Source organism: Artemia sp. Qi Xiang Cuo, chromosome 11 (assembly GCF_049724085.1).
Source record: "Artemia sp. Qi Xiang Cuo chromosome 11, ASM4972408v1, whole genome shotgun sequence".
NCBI lineage: Eukaryota > Metazoa > Arthropoda > Branchiopoda > Anostraca > Artemiidae > Artemia > Artemia sp. Qi Xiang Cuo.
This window is the reverse complement of record NC_142804.1, coordinates 71,437,864-71,462,217: the sequence shown is the minus strand read 5'-3', so window position 1 is coordinate 71,462,217 and position 24,354 is coordinate 71,437,864. Positions and strand designations below refer to the sequence as shown.

At 37.6% G+C, this 24,354-nt stretch overlaps 1 protein-coding gene across 1 annotated transcript in view; it reads right to left on the bottom strand.

The window, feature by feature from the left end:
- Positions 1-134: 134 nt before the first annotated feature.
- LOC148947305 (MPN domain-containing protein-like) overlaps positions 135-24,354 on the bottom strand; it is a 26,096-nt gene continuing 1,876 nt past the window's right edge. The window contains exons 2-6 of the mRNA XM_089096564.1: positions 19,739-19,953; positions 12,160-12,408; positions 10,499-10,653; positions 7,093-7,170; positions 135-524 (exon numbers count right to left, since the gene is read on the bottom strand). Of these exons, the coding sequence (XP_088952690.1) occupies positions 459-524; positions 7,093-7,170; positions 10,499-10,653; positions 12,160-12,408; positions 19,739-19,953 (763 nt within the window). The 3' untranslated portion in view covers positions 135-458. The remainder of the gene's footprint in view (positions 525-7,092; positions 7,171-10,498; positions 10,654-12,159; positions 12,409-19,738; positions 19,954-24,354) is intronic.

Below are 24,354 nucleotides of genomic sequence, written 5' to 3'. Positions count from 1 at the left end.
TATATATATATATATATATATATATATATATATATATATATATATATATATATATATATATATATATATATATATATATATATATATATATATACAATTTAATGCTAAGTGACCAAATTTAAGTTTAGGTAAAAATTTTTGTTGAATTCTTGACATATAATATCAAGAATTTGCTGCAGTTTTTAGTTGTTTTCGGCATTCTTTGGTGTTCAAGACTATATTTTCACCAGTCAGTTTCAAATTTTTCACCTTAGCTTCTACACCTTCTTGTGTGCCGGTTTCTACCCCTTCTTCTAAAAGCCTTCGACAATGATAATGGCATTAGTAGCTATGCAAACATGAATCATAGAATACGAAGTTCATTTTATAACCAAAATGTTTACTGCTAAATACATACAAAAATAGAAAAAGAATTACAAATAATAAGGAAATACGAGTCAAATGCCAATACAAATAATTTACATACGCTGAAAAAGTCGTTGAAACTCGTTGCTTCTACCATCAAATAGTACATCAACAAATGTCTGAAAAAGTTATAAAAAATTAAAATTCGCGAGCTCAATTAATTTGTGCATAAAAGGCAATAAAAACTTCAAACAAGTATAATATACAAATGAAAAAATGGTGTAAAAAATGGGACACAAAAACAAACAAAACTTTGCGAAGTCCTAGCATAATTAAAAGATACCACAACCACTTTTTTTATGTCCTGTCGCATATCTGCAGTTCGGACCGATGTGGCCACAATGTGTTTTTTTTTTTTTTTCTTCTTCTTCTTCGACAGGCACTTCGTATCGAAGGAGTTGTCGTACCGAAACTTCGCAAAGGGGTCATTCGATTGGAAATTGGGGTGGCTGGTGCCCTTTTTAATAGTCGAAAGTGATTGGAGGGCAACTAGCCCCACCCCACGCCCATCATTCCCCCAAACACATCCAATCAAAATTTTGAGATAGCCATTTTGTTGCGCGTAGTTGATTTCCAGATAGAAAATATGTTTTTGAGGAGGAAACTCCCCCACAACCCTCGGTGCAAGGGTTTTAAGTTATGCCCTGGGGGCATATAAGTTTTTATAGAAAGCGTTGTCGTAGGCATTTCAAAAAAGGCTCATTCGATTGGAAATTAAAAGGGCTAGTGCTCTTTTTTAGTAGTCTAAAGTGATTGGACGACATCTAGCCCCCCCCCCCACGCCCCTTATTCCCCCACACACATCCAATCAAAATTTTGAGATAGCCATTGTGTTCAGCGTAGTTGATTTCAAGATAGAAAATATGTTTTTGAGGACACTCCCCCACAACCCTCGGGGCAAGGGTTTTAAGTTATGCCCTGAGGGCATATTAGAACGATGTTCGTACTATGTATCATTTATTATTTTTTTTCCCTTTAAAGCAGGGCACTTAGTATCAAAGTAGTTGTCATACAAACTTAGAAAAGGGGTCATTCAATTGGAAATTGGAGTGGCTTGTGCCCTTTTCAACAATCGAAAATGATTGGAAGGCAACTAACACCCCTTCCACGCCCACCATTTCCCGAAACACATCCAATCAAAATTTTGAGATAGCTATTTTGTTCAGTGTATTTGACTTCCACATAGAAATTATGTTTTTGAGGAGGACACTCTCCCACAGCCTTCAGGGCAAGGGTTGTAAGTTATGCCCTGGGGGCATATAAGGTTTTTATAGAAGGCGTTGTCGTAGAAACTTTAAAAAAGGCTCATTCGATTGAAAATTCAAAGCACTAGTGCCCTTTTAATAGTCGAAAGTAATTGGAGGGCAACTATCCCCCCCAACCCCCATCATTCCCCGAAACACATCCCATCAAAATTTTGAGATAGCCATTTTGTTCAGCGTAGTTTATTTACAGATAGAAATTATGTTTTTGAGGAGGACAATCCCTCCACAGCCTTCAGGGCAAGGGTTTTAAGTTATGCCCTGGGGCCATATAAGGTTTTTATAGAAAGTGTCGTCGTAGAAAGTTCAAAAAAGGCTGATTTGGTTGAAAATTTAAATAGCTAGTGCCCTTTTTAATGGTCAAAAGTGATTGGATGGCAGCTAGCCCCCCTCTCACGCCCACATTTCCCCCAAACACATTTTGAGATAGCCATTTTATTCAACGTAGTTTTAAGTTCTGTAAATTAGGTCTTTGAGGATGATAACCCCCTCACAGCCCTCAGGACAAGGGTTGTAAATTATTCCCTGGGGGCATATAAAGTTTTTTATAAAACGCGTTGTCGTAGAAACTTCAAAAAGGGCTCATTCGATTAGAAATTGAAATGGCTAATGCACTTTTTAAAAGTCAAAACTAATTGTAAGGCAACTAATACCGCTTTCATGCCCACCATTTTCCCAAACACATCCAATCAAAATTTTTAGATAGCCATTTTGTTCCACGCAGTTAAAATTCAGGAAATTATGCATTTGAGCAGGACACTCCCCCCACAACCTTCAGGGCAAGCGTAATAAGTTATGCCCCGGGGGCATATAAGTTTTTATTGCAATCTTTGTGGTACAAACTAGAAAAAGGGCTCATTCAATTGGAAATTCAAAGGTCTAGTGCCCATTTTAATATTCCAAAGTGATTTGAGGGCAATTAGCCCCCGTCTTTCAACAACCTTTTCCCCAAACACATCAGTCAAAATTTTGTGATAGCCATTTTGTTAATTGTTGTGGATTTCCAGATAGAAATTATGTTTTTGATAAGTACACTCCCCCATAGCCCTCAGGGCAAGGGTTATAAGTTATGCGCTGGGGGCATATGAGGTTTTTATAGAACGCGTCGTCATAGAAACTTCAAAAAGCGCTCATTCGATTGGAAATTGAAACGGCTAGTGCCCTTTTCAATAGTCGAAAGTGATTGGAAGGCAACTAACACCCCTTCCACGCCCAACATTTCCTCATACATATCCAATCAAAATTTTAGATAGCCATTTTGTTCCACGCAGTTTAAAGTTCAGGAAATTATACCTTTGAGCAGGACACTCCCCCCACAGTCTTCAGGGCAAGGGTTATAAGTTATGCCCTGGGGGCATATAAGGTTTTTATTGAAATGTTTGTCGTAGAAACTTGAAAAAGAGCTCATTCGATTGGAAATTCAAAGGGTTTGTGCCCTTTTTAATAGTCGAAAGTGATTTGAGGACAACCAACCCCCCTCTCACGCCCACCTTTTCCCCAAACACATCCAATCAAAATTTTTAGATAACCATTTTATTCAACGCAGTTGAAAGTTTGGAAATTAGGTCTTTAAGGATGACAACCCTCCCCCCCCCCACAAACCTCAGGGCAAGGGTTGTAAGTTATACCCTGGGAGCATATAAGGTTTTTATAGAAAGCGATGTTGTAGAAACTTCAAAAAGGGCTCATTCAATTGAAAATTGAAAGGGCTAGTGCCCTTTTTAATAGTCGAAAATGATTGAAGGGCAACTAACCCCCCTCTCAGGCCCACCATTTCCCCAAACACATCCAATTAAAAATTTGAAATATTCATTTTGTTCAATGTAATGGAAAGATATGGAAATTAGGTCTTTGGTGATAATATCCCCATCAGAGCCCTCAGGGCAAGGGTTGTAGGTTATGTCCTGGGGTCATATAAGGTTTATATATAAAGTTGTTGTAGAAATTTCAAAAGGGGCTCATTTGATTGGAAATTGAAATTGCCCTTTTTAATAGTCGAAAGTGAGTGAAAGTAAATAAACCCCCTCTCAAGCCCACCATTTCCCCAAACACATTCAATCAAAGTTTAGAGATAGCCATTTTGTTCAACGTGGTTGAAAGTTTGGGAAATTATCTATTTAAGGATGAGAAACCCCCCAGAGTCCCTAGGGCAAAAGTTGTAAGTTATGCCCTGGGGGCATATAAGGTTTTTAATGATGAAGTTGTCGTAAAAACTTCAAAAGGGGCTCATTCAATTGGAAATTGAGAGGGCTAGTGCCCTTTTTAATAGTTAAAAGTTATTGGACGGTAACTAACTCCCCTCTCACGCCCACCAGTCCCCCAAACACAGTCAATCAAAACTTTCAAATAGCCATTTTGTTCAACGTAGTAGAAAGTTCTGGAAATTAGGTCTTTGAGGATGACAACCCCCCCCCCCCAGCCCTCAGGGAGAGGGTTGTAAGTTATCCACTGGGGGCATATAAGGTTTTTATTGAAAGCATTGTCGTAGAAACTTCAAAAGGGCTCATTTGATTGGAAATTGAAAGGGCTAGTGACTTTTCTAATAGTTGAAAGTGATTGGAGAAAGACTAACGCCCCTCTCACGCCCACCGTTTTCCCAGACACATCCAATCAAAATTTTGAGATAACGATTTTGTTTAACGTAGTCGAAAGTTCTGGAATTTAGGACTTAAAGGATAACAACCACCCTCACAGCCCTTAAGGTAAGAGTTGTAATTTATGCCCTGGGAGCATATAAGGTGTTTGTCGTAGAAACTCAAAAAGGGCTCATTCGATTGGAAATCGAAAGTCCTAGTACCCTTTTTAATTGTCGAAAGTGATTGATAATTGTCGAAAGTGATTGAAAAAAATAAAAATGAATGTGCATTGTCAGTTTAATATACATATACTGATATTTAGTGATCAAAATGTTAATATTATTTGATTTACTAAAGTTATAAAAGTAAAAACATTTATATTTTTTTCAGTAGAGTGCAAATTATGTTCTGGCCTTGGGAAGGCATAGGGATTTTAAGCTCTAATCAAGTTAATTTCTGCTCGTTTTGAATTTGACTCGGTTATTCATTGTAATTTCTGTTCGTTTTGGGTTTCATTTATTTATCGATGCTGATTTGTGGTAGTTTCACGCTTGGTAGATTATTTGATTTTATTTTTGCTCATTTTTTGTTTAATGGAGTTCTTTACTTTTCTTTGAAAAACTTATTTTGTGGGAAAAGTTTTTTTAATTAATAAGAAAACAAAGACGATGAGGCAAAGTGGTATCAGAGACGGAAAAGTCTTGTTCGACGTTTACTTCTTCCAATCCCAAGGCTGGATAAATATCAACGACAGCGAAACAGATGAAACAAAAATCGTATTTCTTTTGCTTTGGCAGTTTTTCTCCATCTAAGGATGCCCCTAAGAACGAACTAACATAACATTCTATGAACAAACATCAAAACATTTTAAAGATAAAATTGCAAATCTTTGATACAAAGATGTTGTCGGTACTACTTTACGGCGGCGAAACCTCGCCGTTAAAAGCCTCGGATTCTCAACACTTTGATTTGTTTTCATAGTGGAGCTAAAAACCGGCCACCGGTATCAAATGTGTTCAAATACAGACGCCTTTTACGGTTCGGCCATAGACTAGGACGCCCTGACGACGCGACGTCGAGGTGTCTCCCGTTGTCGTCGTGGAAGACGGGAGCCAACGGTGGTCAAAAATAAACATGGTTATATAGCATCAAGTCTAACTTGGAGCCGCCTGACAGGTTTAAGCAGAAACTGGGATCAAGTTTAATTACCGACCTAGGAGCCATCAACTGCGAAAAGACATTCTGGAGCCAAATACGTCACCGAATGACAGTTCAAAAGCTTGCAACGTGAAACAAGTACAAGTAAGTTGTATCCCCGTCATCCTAAAAGATCCAGATCAATTCCGGCTATTTTTTTCGGTCGGCAGACCCGTAATCGTGTTGACCAGTAACTGATCTTCAACCATATATTTCGGGTTTAAGTACTCGTATCTTTGCGCTACATTTCAATCTAATGTATGCACTATATATCTAAAAAATCCTAGACCAGTATTATTTTTTATGGAGGAGGGATAATTAAACAAATCCACAAAAAGAAAAAAATTAAAATAAGACTAACCTCAGAAGGGGGTTAAAAAGCAAAACATAACTACAACATACTGTGCCCTGCTACCACTAACTTAACACAACACTCAACTCCTTTTTTTAAACATCAATCAACATTAAATACTAATATTATTGATTTAATACCGTTTTATTTTGTCAATTATCTATCCTATTACTTTTGTCATAAAATCATATTTAAAAAACAATCCATTTTTCAAGAGCCTTTTAGATTCACTTAAATTACAATTACTTTTAATACCCCATCTAACGAATTCCATAACGAATGGCCAATAGTATACCTGGTGGGGAGAGTATTAAGGATTTTTGCAGGTTTAAGGTTGCTTACGTTTCTAGAGCTGCGAAAGTGTTTAAGCAGTTTTTGTAAAAGCAAGTCAAACTCGTTCCTTTTATTTCGTTTTCTCCGAGACTTGCTCAGATACACTAATCACGATCATACATACACTCAGTCGATTCCCACTCTTATTGTGATCCACCCACATTTTGCACACTTTTGGTGCATCCCAAATCAGCTTGGCGAACTACAATGGCAACGCCGCGCACTGACATAAGTTCAAGCTTGCACTTTCAGGTTGGAAATGCACTTACATATTCAACATAAAATTGCCAACAAACTGAGCAAAACATAAACACCAAAACGACTTTCGTCTCATACTAATTTAGTACACAAACAAAGGTAAATATTGACACGCACACCACACAGGGTTGCCACAACAAGAATCGCTTCTGATTCTTTTCGCTTATGATTCTCAAATTAGCTCCTGAAAAAGTACGTCATTGAATAGCCGAAATACATTTTGACAATTTTTAACTTTAATAAATTCTTTTGTGAAGGTACTACGTTTAACGGAGATGTTTTATATTGACATTTAAGAAAAGGAAAATCTAAAGATAAGTACACTTAATTCACTTGGCCGCAGACCAGCTCAATGAAAATATGGGATTTCTTTTATTTTAAAACAGTGCAGACCTGCACACGGAAGTGAATTTGCATGTGATATAGTGTATATGCCGGGAGGGTACAGGTAGGGGAGTTTCCATTTCAATATTACTGCACCCCCCCCCCCCTGAACATCCAAGGAAAAATAAAACAATAGCCCACAAATATACATTCAGATCCTTCGAAATATCTGTTGGAAGCACGAAAAAAGGGGAAAACCCAAGTTTGGACGGATAACTCATTCTTTATTTTTATTTTGGAAAACGAGTATTTCAACGAGTTTTGAATATTTAAAATTCCCGTTATGTGTGCAAATGTGTTATATTTTTTTCTAATTTCAACATACCTGAATGCGATGTTTTAGCAAAGCTCGTCCTTCTGCATCAACACTACCAAACTTCAGGTAAAACTCCAAACAGTTCACCTGAGGAAAAAAGAGGCAAATTATTGTAGAAGCAAGCAGAAACGTGCGGAGGGTTAGAGGGGATTCTTGGGAAATCCTAAGATTAATAAAATTTTCCCAAAGAATTCGGGGAAACAAATTCCGATTAAGATATTTTAGTCGGTATGTCTGATTTTCACACTTGGCTTAAACATCTAAAAACCTAGAATTATAATCAAATCGGTGGAACAACTTGATAGCCATGGCTAATTAGAGTAAAGCCAAGACAGAAAGATTATTAGAGTAAATAAGATAATTAGAGTAAAGTCCACCCTAGGGCAGAACTAAGGTAGATAGGCGTAGAGTAAGAATAATTTAAATAGTCTATCAGATCTATGAGCCAATTGAAGGCAATTGGAGACCCCTAATAAATTTTTTTCCAAGATTTATGGCTGACCATATTCACATGACTTTTTTGGACTACCCGTTTTCTTCTTGGTTTTATTTTGAAGCTGTTGTTGTTAAAATAAACAAAAATTAGCTACATTATGTTGTTATTCCATGCTGCCAGAATCAACAAAGAACAGTAGGAAATTTAATAAAGGCAGATCGTTGAGGCTTAATCGTCAGTGATAAAAAAAAAAAAAACCAAAAAAACTAGCAACACAGACAGTCTAGTATCATTTATGTAAATTCAAAATGTAAATGCCTATAACAGAAGCCTCGTTAGCAGCAGGTTTGCTTCCAATATAGATTAAGACTGAAGAAACCTAGAAAGCGTCAAGATTTTCGTAGATAATGTTATGACGGTGACTGGCAATGATCACGCAATGATTACTGGCAATGACGGTGAATGGCAATGATAAAAAATATTTTGAAGCTGTTGTTGTTAAAATAAACAAAAAATTGTGCAAGAATCAACCTTTTCGGTGGTGCTATAAGCGTGCAAACAGAAAATTAGCTACATTATATTGTTATTCCATGCTGCCATCGTTGAGGCTTAACCGTCGGTGCAAAAAAAAAAAAAAAAGAAAAAAACACACTAAGAAAAACTAAAAGCAAAAAGCAAAAAAGACAGCCTAGAGTCATTTATTTAAATTAAAAATTTAAATGCCTATAAAACAAGCCTCGTTAGCAGCAGGTTTGCTTCCAATATAGATTAAGACTGAAGAAACCTAGAAAGCGTCAAGATTTTCGTAGATAATGTTATGACGGTGACTGGCAATGATCACGCAATGATTACTGGCAATGACGGTGAATGGCAATGATAAAAAATATTTTGCAGCTGTTGTTGTTAAAATAAACAAAACATAGTGTAAGAATCAACCTTGTCAGTGGTACTATAAGCGTGCAAACAGAAAATTAGCTACATTATATTGTTATAATGTGATAATGCAGCATTATATAACGATGCTGCCATCGTTGAGGCTTAACCGTCGGTGCAAAAAAAAAAAAAAAAAAAAAAAAAAAAGAAAAAAAAAAACAACTAGCAAAACAGACAGCCTAGAGTCATTTATGTAAATTACAAATGTAAATGCCTATAACAGAAGCCTCGTTAGCAGCAGGTTTGCTTCCAATATAGATTAAGACTGAAGAAACCTAGAAAGCGTCAAGATTTTCGTAGATAATGTTATGACGGTGACTGGCAATGATCACGCAATGATTACTGGCAATGACGGTGAATGGCAATGATAAAAAATATTTTGAAGCTGTTGTTGTTAAAATAAACAAAACATAGTGTAAGAATCAACCTTGTCAGTGGTACTATAAGCGTGCAAACAGAAAATTAGCTACATTATATTGTTATTCCATGCTGCCATCGTTGAGGCTTAACCGTCGGTGCAAAAAAAAAAAATATTAATATAAAAAAAAAAAAAAAAATAAAATAAAAAATAATGTTATGACGGTGAATGGCAATGATTACGCAATGATTACTGGCAATGACGGTGAATGGCAATGATAAAAATATTTTGAAGCTGTTGTTGTTAAGATAAACAAAAAATTGTGTAAGAATCAACCTTTTCGGTGGTACTATAAGCGTGCAAACAGAAAATTAGCTACATTATATTGTTATTCCATGCTGCCATCGTTGAGGCTTAACCGTCGGTGCAAAAAAAAAAAAAAAAAAAAAAACAATAAAAAAAAAATTAAAAAAAAAACTAGCAAAACAGACACCCTAGAGTCATTTATGTACAATAAAAATGTAAATGCCTATAACAGAAGCCTGGTTAGCAGCAGATTTGCTTCCCATATAGATTAAAACTGAAGAAACCTAGATAGCGTCAAGATTTTGGTAGAAAATGTTGTGACGGTGATTCATTACACGGCAACATGAATTTCTACTCTTATAGGCTTTCTATGCTTTTTGGACAGGCCTTTCCCAAGCGTTCGAACAGCGTACGTGTGAGAGCAATAGCCTGGGGTTTTCAACAAAAGGCAGCGTCTCCTTGGCAATCATTTTTAATTTCTGCAACAAGGACATAGCAAACATTTTGTTCAACTTGCCTAAAAATTTTAATGAGAGAACTTTCACTCAAGGCATCAGACATCTTATCTTACCAATGTTTTAAATTTTAAAGCTCATATTGATTTACTTAGTAAGAAAACACCCTGTGCCGGTCAAGGCTCTTGGTTTCCCTATACATATATAAATGTAATGAGTCCCCTTCGAAGTTCCGACGATCACCACTTCCATATGAGGCGGCTCTGGATAAAACAAAACAAAACAATATTACATTGAACCCTTACGGCTCTTTACTATAAGAAACTCTAGAGCACTGCCTTTGATACTACCCAGGTAAGTGAAGCTATCAAGTTGATCGATTTTTTCGTTCCTCAAAATGACTTTTTCACTCTCATTTATTCCTAGTCTCAGTGACTTAGTCTTCTTAACATTAGTTTTCAACTTATTCTTGCACATCCAACTCTCAAAACCTTCAAAAATTCTTTCACTTTGCTATGATTTCCCTCCAGGACACTTCAATTATCAGCATAATCTAAGTCTCGTAGAGTTGTATCTTCCCACTCGATTTCATGCTCTCCCATGGGATTTCTTTGTTCCTTAGGACCAAGTTCATCAAAATAACTCTTATCCAAGTTCTATAAGTTATGGCAAGATCGCCCGAACAATCTAAATAAAATTTACAATAGACAAGATAGGGTTATTCTTTAAGCTATCGCACCACCTTCAACAATCCTGTGCTTTAAATTTTATTCTAATGGTTTTGATTTGATTTTATAGTTCGACTAGGGTACGCAAAAAAGAAACAGGGATCAGCATCGCCATCTAAGATCAAAGCCTTTTTCCTGAGAAAAAAGACGGTTATTGGGTTAGTGGCACCATATTTAAAAGTAAAGTAAAAATGCATACCAATGTCTGTACAAGAGGTAAAAGATCCGTTTCTGCTTTCGCCACAACATACTGAAGGCTCAATGGCCTTGGAAGGTCACTCGGTCTAGATTCTGGAGGTGGAGCTACCCAGTAGCAGAGCAACTGACTAGACGATACGCTTACGTCATTTGGAGCTAAAAAGCAAAGAAAAAGAGAAGGGTTAAACACGAATCATGCTTACAGAAAAATACCGAGGGGTCAATTAACAACTAACAATGGTGCAGTTAAAAATTAAAATGACAGTCATCATTATTATCACTCATTTGTTATCACCAATGATAGTCAACAATTAATCATATTTGTTGCTTAGCTGTAATGTGTGTTGTCCCGCTGATTATCAGATGGCAGGGCCGCATCTAGGGGGTGATGGGGGATTCCCAATTTGAACACTGGTCCATCCCAAAAAAAAATTGTCTAACTCGTTCAAAAGTAACAAAATATCGTCCAAAGGTAGCATGTAAACAATTTTTGTTTTGTAGTTTTTTTTGTGAAATCCCCCCCCCTAACCGAACAAAAATCCCGGAAACAGTCCAGCCGGATGATAATTTAGAATTTGCATTTACAACAACATGTGAAAAAATAGCTGAATGCCTTGCTACGGCCAAATCATTATGCCTCGAATGATTTTCAGCAATTTAGCAATATGAGTTTTTCAGTAATTTTAGTAATTTTTTAGTAATTTAATTTAATCTATATGTGGTCGCTTTAATTCCTCCACTTTGCGATACCTAGCTTCTCTGCAAACATAAGCCTTCGTTACAATGTCTGAACAGTGTCACCTCTTAAAAACCTATTATACGAAAATTTGTTATGCTATCCTGTGTGTAGAAAGGCTGTTTACCAGATCAGCCCGTGCAGACAGAAGCACCAATTTGAGGGGAGGATGGCAGGGGCATTTCCCATCGATTCTTTTTGTCCTCCCCATCCTAGATTTTAGAGAACAGATTTATCTTTTATTTTCACGGAAAAATACAATTTTTCGGCATTTTCATTAAGAAACATAAAAAACAAAAAAATTACCCCCCCCCCCCAAAAAAAAAATACCAAATAAATTATTTTGCTCTATCCTTTCCCTTGAATTTTCGTCAATTGGTGCCACTGCGTACAGAACTAATCCCGAAATGGCCCAATACCCAGACCCTGTGTAGCCTTGTGCTTCTGCGATGTTTTCGTCAAGCCTCTGGGATCACTTTGGTCATCCCCGTAGGACACCGCTTATTCATTTGCCTTAAACTGTAAATTTGTTCTAGCCTTAGTAAAGAAAATTACACTATTTGATGGCAATATTTTCAGCAAAGAATAATGCAAGTTCAAACCACATCGAGAATCCCTGCAAGAAACAGACTAGTTGTATAAATCAAGGGGTCGTTGTAATGTTAAGAAAGAACAAAATTAATATTATTCGTGATTTAATATAAGATTTTGTTTTATAGCCCACCCTTCCTAAAGTATTCTGGTCGTTTTTTGAAGGTCAACGAAGGAAATAACCGTCTTATAACATAAAACTGTTTTAAAATCACCCCAACATAACCAAATTATTCAATTCAAAGCTAAAGTGGACGAAGAATAGAAACTAATTAGAAATAAATGAAGAAGTGAAATGAAATAAATAAATGAAATAGTTGTAAAAGTGAACTCACCAAAAATAAGCCCAACACATGGCCGATAACTACTATCTGTGTTTCCTCTCATTATTAGTTCATACGAAAGCTGCTTCAAGGTGTCCCGGATTGAGGGCTGCGCTTTACTCAGAGGATGGGAATGATACCAAGCAGCCAACTGAAGGGAATCATTCTGCATTTGCTGCTTGATTTTATATTCTTCTGCTCTGCCTTCCTCCACTGATGAGTTTGAAACAAGGCAAGGATAAGCTCTGACCAATGATAAAGCTAGAAAAAAGGTGTTTTTATTAATTGTTAACATAATTATCTTGTACTATGTTTTATAACTTGTTTATAAATTTTAATTTTACTTGATAAAAATTTAATCTATTTAACAATATAAATTAGTATAAAAGGCTTATTCCTATCTCCTAATTTGTTGTTAAAAATTAAATCAATGTTTTAATTTAAATTGTTGGTCTTATTAAGAAAAATCAGAAATCATAAGCATAAGGCCAGAATTACCTTTTAAATATCTTTCATCAGCCACCATGGGCCTTATTGATGTTCATAATCTTCAGATATCTTGCAACGCAATTTTTTTAAGAAAGAAAGAAAGGGTTTACTGACTTACTTACTTGACTTACATCCCATCCGGCCTTTGTGGCTGTATTGGGGCTTCTTCTCTTCTCACTAGTCGTTGAATATGGTGACGGTATTCGGTTCTATCCGGTGCAAGACGCAGGAGTTGGAGGAGGTTCTGGCCATTGAAGTTGTCGTACCATCTCTTGCGAGGTCGGCCACGAGGTCGTGTGCCATGTACCCATCCTTCAAACGTGATTTTGGGGAGTTGATTTGATGATATTCGTTGGATATGACCAAGCCAGCAGAGTTGCTGACTTCTAATTCGGTCCATAATAGTGTATGAGCAGTGGAGTTTGCGGAGGTCTTCATTGGATACTCGGTCGATGTAGGTGATCCCTGCTATGCGACGGAGATATTTTGTTTCAAATGCGGAGATTCGCCTTTCGTCATCAGATTTAATTGACCATGTTTCACTTGCATAAACAACAATGGGGATTATGAGAGAGTTAAAGAGCCGGACTTTCAGTGATTTCGATAGTAATTTACTTTTCCAAATTGGTGATAAGCTGTTGATGCTGCTGGTTGCAAGGCCCAGTCTACACCTAATCGATTTTGAGCAATCGTTGTTAGAGGTTAAAAGACTGCCGAGGTAGACTCGGCAGTCTTTTCTGCGTTTCCTGCAGATTCTTCATTTTCAATTTGATCTCCGGTTATGGTTAGCTGTATGACTCTGGGTACAGAGTCTCTGGATACCCATATGACTTTCGTTTTTGTTGTGTTGGCAACCATCCCAAGGGCTTCGGTCGCTGACACTATCTCGTTTGTGTCTGTTTGGAGGATATGTTTATGACTGCTAATTTTCACGATGTCGTCTGCGTAAGCTAATTTGTCGAAAAGTTTCCCTCCAATGGATGCACTGTCTGTGGTTTTAGCAAGTGATAAAGCTGCATTTGGAAACTGATTAAATAGATGAGGGGATAGGAGGCAACCCTGAAGAACGCCTGCTGATGTCTCGAACTCTTCTGTCAATCCCTTAGGCGTCTGACCCTGGCTACAGAAGTTCAAATACATATCTTTGATCAACGTTACCATGTTTTTGGGGACTCCATAATGCAGAAGTATGTGCCAAAGACCGTTGCACCATATTAAATCGAAGTCCTGTTGAAAGTCAATAAAAAGTAAGAGCAGTTGTTTCACAATTTCTATATTTTTCTCCATCAGTTGCCCGGTGGAAAGTATATGATCTACAGTAGAACGATCTCTTCGGAAGCCAGCCTGATATTCCTCTAAAGTGAGGTCTGTCAGGGTTTTTAGTCGGTCAAGTAGGATTTTCGTGAGGATCTTTGCCGGTTGGCTTGTCATCTTAATTGGTCTGTAGTTATTACAGTCGCCTTTTTCACCCTTTTTGTTAAGGAGGACAATTATGGCTTTCGCTCAAGATCTGGGGAAGTGGCCTGTTTCCCACATGCCTACTATGACTTTATGGTAACTGTCTACCAGTTCTTCTGGGCCCGCCTTAAGTAGCTCTGATTGTATGCTATCTGGGCCAGGAGCTTTATTTGTTTTCAGGAATTGTATAGCTGCAACTACCTCTTCTCGTAAAGATGGTGGACTTGGATCTACTGGGTACTCCGGTAGTTGAAAAGATAGTAGGATAGATGGGTCAGGGGTTAATGTGGGGTTCAGTTCTGGCAAAAGGGTTTATTCATCAACAATAAACACAACAAAACCTGAAACAAAGCTCCTTTCGGTAAATAATCACCTAGGTAATGTGAAGTTAACGAAAAGCTTTAAGCATAAGGATGCAGATAGAATTTCATATATTCTGATTCAAGTTTTTGTGTAACAACTAATCAAATTATTATGTACTCGGGTATGGCATAAATAGAGACAGCATTGGCACTCCTTATGCAGCTTTATGCGACCTCGGATGAAAGCTCAGTATTGCAGCCGAAACAAAGAGGAAGAGAACACCACTGAGACTAGAAAGACAGAGAAGAGGTGAGCCTCAAGGGGACGGGTGGATGCGGCTCTCCTCAATACAAACAAAACCTTCATTGGTCCTTTAACCCTTTCTGGAGAAAGGGGGAGGGGTATCTATTTTTTGGGCATAGAAACAGTAAGCCCTTCTCACATAATCCTGACACATTAAGCCTATTGTATGTAAATTTCAAGTCCACAGAAGTTTAGGATTCTGCACTATTAAGATATTTATTATTAAAAGGCGCTATCACAAGTCCCATAGGGCCGATTTCGTCTTCCGGGGTCGAAAACAAAAACACGACAAACACATGAAAAAAGGTTTAAAACAACATATTACATTGCACACGTCACTGCTTCTTCTAGGCCTCAGATATTGAAGGGTTCGAAGATCTTAACAATCACTAAAAGAAGAGGGAAGATTGGAAACGCTAGTCTGTTTGAACCAAAATTGTTTTTTGTTGTACTGATGATAAAGGTAGGGCAAGCAAAGCAAAAATTATTTTTTCTCCCATGCCTCGAAATTTGATGAGTTCGAGATCCATCTTGGCCACCAAAACTCCATGGAATATTGAGAAGCATGGTCTATTGGATCGACTATTTTTTATTGCTGATGAAAATATGGCTAGACAATGAAACACAATACTACTACTACTACTACTAACAACTCACCCCAGCACCAACCCGCCTGAGGCCAACACACCTACGCACGCTCCTCCTCCATCCCAATCTATTCAAGCCTCCCTCTTTATACCCTCCCAGGAAGTTCCCATTTCCTTTAAACCTTTCTTATGAAACACAATAGCTGCCATTTAACCATGCACCTCTATTCACTATAATTGAAAGCAAAAACGGAGGTAGTGGTGCTCGTCCGGAGACAGTTCCCATGCAATTTGGCGCATGATGAACGACCCTCCACGTGCCTCTGGATATCCGGCTAGCCACCGGGGAACCAAATGCACCTAGGGACGGTTGGGTTGACAGCCCTCCTCCCGAAACCCTTATTGCTACGAATGGAATCAGATATAATTCAGCCTCGGATATGTCTTCTCAAATCTCGCCTCGACCCCGGACCGCCCAAGGACGATCCCCTCTGAACATCGTTGACCAAGGTGGCACCAATGTGGCCACCTGGAACGTCCTGACGCTGAACCAACCTGGTTCGAAGCTTCTTTTAGCGAAAGAACTAAAAAAAAAATATAAAGTCACAATAGCTGGAGTCATCAAAACACACCTCCCTGGACATGGTGAAAAGGACATAGGTGAAGGACGCACATTGGTTTGGTCTGGCGGTAGCCAAAAATGAGGAGGTATTACTCTTGTACTTACCTATACGTTACGGAAGGCCCTCCTTGAATTAGCACCATTCGTAACTAGACTCTTGTACACAAAACTCGTGAGGAATAACGTAAAAAAACCTTTCTTCACGGGAGATGCCCCCAAAATTACTAGCCATGAAAATGACAAAGGAGAGGTTAAGAGCCTGCTAAGTTCTGAACTATATTCTGTACCTCTACATGACTACACCCTCCTCCTAGGAGACAGTAATGCAAGTGTTTCAAACGACTCAGGCCTGTGGGATCTCGCTGTTGGACCTGTTACAGTGGATAGCCTAAACGATAATGGACAGAGGCTGCTGAATTATTGTCTGGCCCAAAATCTAACGATTGTGAACACATGGTTACAGCGAACGAATATAGCCAAGCATACCGAGTATAGCAATGATGTATCAACAAAGAACATACTCGATGACATAATCTTACGTCAACGATGGCTGTCGCCTGTCCAGAATCGTCGCGCCTACCGTGGCGTTGAGCTCGCCGAAACCGATCACCAGCTGGTAGCAGCCAAAATTAGGCTCCGCCTCTAAGCTATGAATAACAGCCAGTCTTCTCGGAAAATTGATGCCGGTCGCATCCAACAGGACCCCGCTCTGGCTGAGCGGTACCATGTGGAGTTTTCAACAGATTTGAGGTCCTCGGCCAATGCGATGATAGTGAAGTTGCATGGAAGTCCTTCAAAGAGAACACTCTTGCGGCAGCAACTGACGTTGTTGGAATGAGGCAACGGAAGAAAAAGGACTGGATCAGTAATCACTCCCTTGCCATCATAGAGCTCAGGCGAGAAGCACGTCTTGGCGGGGACATGGCTACATATAGACTGCTAAACAAAGATGCTGCTTCTCAAACGGGCAACAAGCTACCTCCATGCCCTCCGTCGCCCCCAGCAAGCTGGCTTCATGCCAGGCAGGTCCACCACCGAGCAAATCCATACGATTAGACAGCTAATAGAGAAAACTCATGAATATAAGAGGAAGGCGTACATTGCCTTTGTCGATTTTCGATCTGCCTTCGACACTGTCGATAGGCAGTCACTATGGCTAATCCTTCAGTCTGCTGGCGTACCCACGAAAATCGTCCGTCTCCCCAAAGAGCTGTATAATAACACTGAAAGTGCGGTGATCGTAGATGGACGGCCTTCTGGATATTTAAAAATTAAAAATGGTGTCCGGCAAGGATGCGCCGCTGCATCTGAGCTCTTTAACTGTGTAATAGACCACATCCTGAATAAAACACAGCAGGTGCAGCCGTTTTGGCATAGGCTTTGCTGGAAGAGTTCTTTCAGACGTCGACTTTGCCGACGACGTGGCGCTAATATGTGAAAACATTAGTGACCTCAAAACTACACTGGAAACACTGGCCTCTGCAGCTGAGAAACTCGGCCTGAAAATAAGTTGGTCGAAGACCAAGATAATGCCCGTTGAGAAAACGCCGTCCAACCCCCTGTCATCTGTGGAAATTTGTGGCCAAACTGTAGAGGTAGTAAAGCAGTTTACCTACCTTGGTTCAATTGTCTGCTCAAACGGAAGCCTAGATGCTGAAATATCAGCAAGAGCGGCAAAAGCAAACTCTGTCTTCGGTTGCCTTCTAAAAACAGTCTTCCATAAACCCCAGATCAGCCGCCTCACCAAAGCACGAATATATTCTGCTTCGGTTGCCAGCGTTATGCTCTATTCTGCCGAGACTTGGTCGCTGACTCAGACACAGACGCTGAAGGTAGATACCATCCAGACGAAACACCTCCGAAAAATCGAACGCTCCCGATGGTCCGACAGGGTACGAAATTCTGAAATCCTCAGGTCCTTCAAACTCCCACCCCTGTCCGAGCAGCTTGAGTCTTGCTCACTGCGTTGGTATGGTCATCTGTTCCGTCTGCCTGCCCAAACACCCGCCCGGCTCATCTTCGATTTCGACCCAGTTGCAAACGGCTGGAGGCGTCCTAGGGGAAGACCACGCACCAGATGGGCGGACGTCATCCGTGATCGGCTCGCCTCCAGAAACATCAACCCGGCTGAAGCGACAACCCTCGCCCTGAAACGACCACTCTGGAGAAGACTGACGGCGCTGACGACTGGTTCCCTCTACGCTGGCGACGCTGCCCAGCAAGAGCTTTAAGTAAGTAAGTAAGTAAAGTGAAAGCAAAAGTCGGGCTCAGTTTTCTTTTTCTTTATATTGATTTTCAATCCTTGCAGAGGTTTTGAATCTATACAGAGATATATTAAGACTCATTCGATTTCAAGACTAGCGGATTAGAAATGATAGTTTTTTCTTCTTAAAAAATCAAGAGTAATAAGGATTTTTTATATACAAAAATGGTAAACATGTTTTTTTTTAGGATTCTTTCCAGTTTCAGAAAATTAGATTTATAAATATTTGTATATGTTGAACTGATTTTTTATTTTATCATTGTCCTGTAGTGGATATACAGACTTTGATGAATATGCTGGAAAGAAATACTTCTTTTTGGACTGAGTCTATCCAGTGCCTTTCAATTCAAAAGAGTTTTTCAAAAAACTTTTTCAACTTCAAGCACCATCGGTCTCATCAATTTCTCCTGACCTTAGAAGTAACTGGATTTATAGCGCTTAGGCAACATCACGTGTTGTTTTTAGATGTTGTAGTTTTCAATCCCTTAAAACTTTTCAAATGGTTTTTATCCTCAAACACGTGTCATAAACCAATAATAGATATATAAATCAGCAAAAATTTTTTAAACATCATGACCAAAGATCATCATCTATGATGAAACATCATCATTAACATCATCTCTATAGATTAACAATTCTTATCCTGAAACATAATACCTATCCCTGTTTCTTTTGTTTTAAAAAAAACTCCCCTCCTTCGCGCATGTACAGACATTCAAATAAGTAAAGTTACCCTCGTATTTCTCAGAAAAAGTACGGACGTATGTTCTTCTGGATCAGATCATATTTATTTCACAGATAAATAGACAAGTTTGAAATAAACAGACAATTAAATAGACAAGTTCATTTTGGTTGATAAACATTTTAAAGCCACCTTTCCCAAGAAAAATAGGCCTGCGAATCAAAATTACAATATTGGAAGCTACAGTGATGACGGTGGTCAAATACTGTTCAGAAGCATGGGCGCTTAGAAAAACGGAGGAAGATTTGCTGGATGTTTTCCAGAGAAATTGCCTACGGATTGTTTTGGGTACCCATCTGACTCATCATATTTCAAACAGTAGGGTGGATGAAAAGTGTGGTTTAATACCGCTTTCTAGGACTATAATGAGAGAAAGGTTGAGGTGGCTAGGGCACGTTCTGCGGATGAAGGATGACAGATTGCCAAACATTGTCCTTGTCGGCCAACCGTCTAGGGCTAAACGGAAGCAGGTTGTCTTCTGTTGGGGGTGGAAAAAATTGTAAGGGAGATTTAAGGAAAATGGAAACTTCCTGGGAGGGTGTAAAAAAGGAGGTTTTGAATGGAATGGGATGGAGGAGTGTGTGTAGCTGAGTTGATCTCAGGGGGCTTAGTGCTGCGGTGAGTTGCTAGCAGTAGTAGCAGTATAAGAAAACATCTTACTCTGTGAGGCTTTTTACATTTATTACAACGCCAATGGTGGCGAAGAGTTGAAAATTTTGCTGCATGAACTGTGTCCATCAAGGTTTATTTAATATAAAGGGCTTATCCCATTTCAATAAATGCTACAAACATTAAATACAAAAATGTTTAAAATATTGTCATACTCTGAGTATTGCTATCCCATTTTCCTCCAACGTATCCAACCACCTGTTGACTAGAAATACTACAGTGAAATTGGATTGTGGCCAATAGTTCGGCTGAAGTGACAACAAGAAAGGGCTGAAGTCTCTCAATATCCGATAAGGTCACTGCTTTCACCAAAGTCGTTTGACTTATATTGTTCCAATTAGCTGTAAAATAAAAATAGGAGTAATAGCTTCTTGGGAAGTTTTTTTTTTTTTAAAACACTGTCCATTTAGATTACCTTAGAATCAACTGTCATTAGGACTATGAAATCGAAATAATTAGAAATTAAGGCTTTCTAACCAGAGTAAAAGTCATAAAAAATGAATAGAATCCAAAATAATATTTTTTATTTGCAAAAATAAATGTCTTGTTGCACGTCGCCAATTGTCCAGTTTAAATATATTATTAATTTAAATTATCCACTCGTGTAGGAACCATGGCTTTCAAATTGAAAATAGATCTACAGTTTTTCAAACAGTTCGTGGTAACGAACTGTAAGTAAGGAGCGACCCGGCGCAATAGTAAACGAAACTCTTAAAAACGGAATTTTGAAACCATTAGATACACCAAAAGAATTGGAGTTTTATGCTGGTTTCAAATATATAAGTTTCATTAAGTTTAATCTTACCCATCAAAGATTACGAGCCTGAGAAAATTTGCCTGATGTTTGAAAAAAGGAGGAAACACCCCCTAAAAGTCACAGAAACTTGATGAAAATCACTATCAGATTCAGTGTATCATGAGAACCCTACAGTAGAGGTTTCAAGCCCCTATGTGAAAAAATGTGGAATTTTTTATTTTTTTGCCAGAAGAAAGATCACAGATGCGTGTTTATTTGTTTGTTTGTTTTGCTGTGTTTTTTCCAGGGGCGATCGTATCGACCCAGTGATCCTAGAATATTTGAACGAAAAGTAAAAGTTCTAGTGCCCTTTTTAAGTGACCAAAAAACTGGAGGGCAACTAGGCCCCCTCCTACACTCCTTTTTTCTGAAAATCCTCCGATCAAAATTTTGAGATAGCCATTTTTTTCAGCACTGCTGAAAGGCCACACAACTATGCCTTTGGGGATATCACGACCCTCCCACAGCCCCTGGGGAAAGATCTTTAAGTTACAAAATTTACCATAGTATTTGTTATTGGGAAGTATGCATACATTTTGGGGGGGGGGATTTTTTGCTGGTGAGATTTTCCACGTAGATAATTGTTCAGGGGGAGGGAAATCTCCAGGGGGTAAATTTTTCAGAGAAAATTTTACACTGGGAGAATTTGCCAGAATTCCTATACGAAATTCTTCTTATGTCTTGTTTTCTCGTTGTCGACTCAATTTTACGCGGGGAGATGTTAAGGGTAGGCCTAATTGTCCGGGGTAAATTTTCACCAGGATTGAGTTGTCTAGAGATAAATCCTAGAGATTTTTCCGTGGAGGAGTAGCTAGATTTCCAGGAATTATTTAAAGAAAAAGATTAGAAATTAAATAAAAACAAAAAAAAGTTTTTTTCCAACTGAAAGTATTGAGCAACATCAAAACTTAAAAACAATCAGAAATTATTGCGTATATGAGGGGGATTACTCCTCCAAAACACCTCGCTCTGTACGCTAAAGTTTTAATTCTGTCCCAATTCCTTAATAACGACTCCTGAGATACTATGTTCATTTAATTAGAACAATAAGAAGCTTTTTTTAAAGTACTAAAAAACTTTACCGTAAAGAGCGAGGTGTTTTGGAGGAGTAACCCCCCTCAAATATGCAATAATTTCTGTTCGTTTTAATTTTTAATGTTGTTCCTTACTTTCAGTTGAAATTTTTTTTTCTTTTTATTTAATTAGAAGTACAAAATGATATAGCTCCAGAAGTTGGAGGTAACACCTTGAATTTTTCACCTCAACAGCCTTGACAATTATCGACAAGGATTTTGAACACTGTCGTTACCAGTTATTTAGAGACGAGAGGCAACTGATAAAAAACGAAAAAAATATAATAATAATTAAGAAAAACCACGAGAAACAGGGTGATTTTCATCCAGGTTCGGTAGGTTTTTTTCACCCTGTTTGGTAGGTTTCACTTCAAAAGGTTAGTTTTTCTGTGTCTGAGTACTAAGGACGGCTTGGCGGAGGTCCTTGCCGAAGGATCATTCGTGGCCACGAATCTGTTTATTTCTTATAGCTTTGTCTTTCCAACTGGCTGAAAATCACCCTCGTTCTCTTGGTTTTCTTAATTATTTTTATATTTTTTTTCATTTTTCATTCAAAAGTCATGTACAGCCAGTGTGGCCATAGAACGTATTTAGATACGAAACACATTGCAATTAAAAATTTTTCAAAAAACTCCGATTATTTCATATTGAAAGACAAAGATGCTTTGGACATTAGTCAAAACCTTATCTAGAGGGGGATATATATATATATATATATATATATATATATATATATATATATATATATATATATATATATATATATATATATATATATATATATATATATATATATGTATATATATATATATATATATATATATATATATATATATATATATATATATATAAAACTCCAATTATTTCATATTGAAAGACAAAGATGCTTTGGATATTAGTCAAAACCTTATCTAGAGGGTGGGGGGGATGGCCACCCCTGAAATATTTGTCCAGCTCATGATAACGTAAGTAATAAGAGTATAATAGATTCTAACCCTACATTCAACCCTACATTCACGCCTACAAGAATATGGTCAAAAGTATAACAGATTGAAACCCTACATTCAACCCTACAAGAATATGCTCAAAAGTGTAATAGATACAAACCGTACATTCAACCATACATGCAAACGGTACAAGATAATAGTGTATACAATATGAACGATACATTGGAATTGCGCAAGAAAAACCCATGGTTGTGTCATTAAACTTAAGCGTGAATATTTTAAAAGTTGGCACACTATAATGCATGTTATGAAACTAAAGACAAGGTTTTTAAACTTGGCAAGGTATAATGTAGTCAAACATGTTTTGAGAGTATGGTCGTAATAATAATATAACTTAAGCAGACAGGTTTTTTCTGTTTTTGATAAGAATTGCACAATGAATGTACGTCGTCAGTTCACGTGCACATTTTTTTCTTAAAAAAAACTGGTATATTATAAAGTAGTCAAACATGTTTTGGGGGCATGCACAAAATTATGTAACTCAACATCCGTTTTTTATTCGTCCTTGAAACCCCGTATAAAATGTTCATGCATTGGAATTTAATTTTCATTATGTTTTAACATATCGAGCATAGTACACTGGATTTTATTAACTCTGAAACAATGGATATTTCTATTTTCTATGTGAGCATAGTTTACTGAATTTATTTCCAGATAAATGGTATTTTACCAGTATATTCAAATTTCAGAGGGACTTAGCCCCCCTCCCCTCCAACAATACAAACCTTAAAATATGATGAGTATATTCGATAGAAAACGCTAAGTATGCTTTTTTCTATTATGTAAAACAAAAACTCTCTCATCCACTGCTTTGTTACGATCATAATTCCTTACTTTTAGCTATTTCGTTCATAAAAAAATGCCCCTTTTTCCCAATTATCAGAAAATCTTTTTTCCAGTCTAAAAACCACATGTGTTTATAATTACGGAGAGTCCTTTTTGAAGTCAGAGTTTAAACGTGTCTTATCTAAGTTATGAAAACAAAAGGTTGATGATTAAGACAACGATTTGTGTAATTCTAAACGCTTTGGCCATTCAAACAGCGAGGATTTCTGTTAAATAAATAATTCTTATACATTTTAAAATAGCTTATTTCGTTCCAAAGCTTGGCTTTTTCATAACCAAAGGTTCACATTTGACCCAAAGAAATGTATTTTCTATAATTTTCTTACAAAAACTAGTGTTAACGGTCAAAAAAGCTTTACAGTTTAGTTTTTACGGAAATGGCTTATTTTCGTTCCAAAGCTGCGCTTTTTCATAACCAAAGGTTCACATCTGACCCAGCGAAATGTATTTTCTATAATTTTCTTACAAAAACTAGTTTTTACAGTAAAAAAAAAAAAGCTTTATAGTTTAGTTTTTACGGAAATGGCATATTTTCGTTCCAACGCTAGGCTTTTTCATAACCAAAGGTACACATTTGACCCAAGGAAATGTATTTTCTATAATTTTCTCACAAAAACTAGTGTTTAAGCTCAAAAAAGCTTGATAGTTTAGTTTTTACAAAAATGGCTTATTTTCGTTCCAAAGCTGCGCTTTTTCATGAGCAAAGGTTCACATTTGACCCAGAGAAATGTATTTTTTTTAATTTTCTTACAAAAATTAGTGTTTACGGTAAAAAAAAAGCTTTATAGTTTAGTTTTTACGGAAATGGCATATTTTCGTTCCAAAGCTTGGCTTTTTCATAACCAAAGGTTCACATTTGACCCAAAAAAATGTATTTTCTATAATTTTCTTACAAAAACTAGTGTTTACGGTCAAAAAAAGCTTTAAAGTTTTGTTTTTACGGAAATGGCTTATTTTCGTTCCAAAGCTGCTCTTTTTCATAACCAAAGGTTCACATCTGACCCAGCGAAATGTATTTTCTATAATTTTTAAAGCTTTATAGTTTAGTT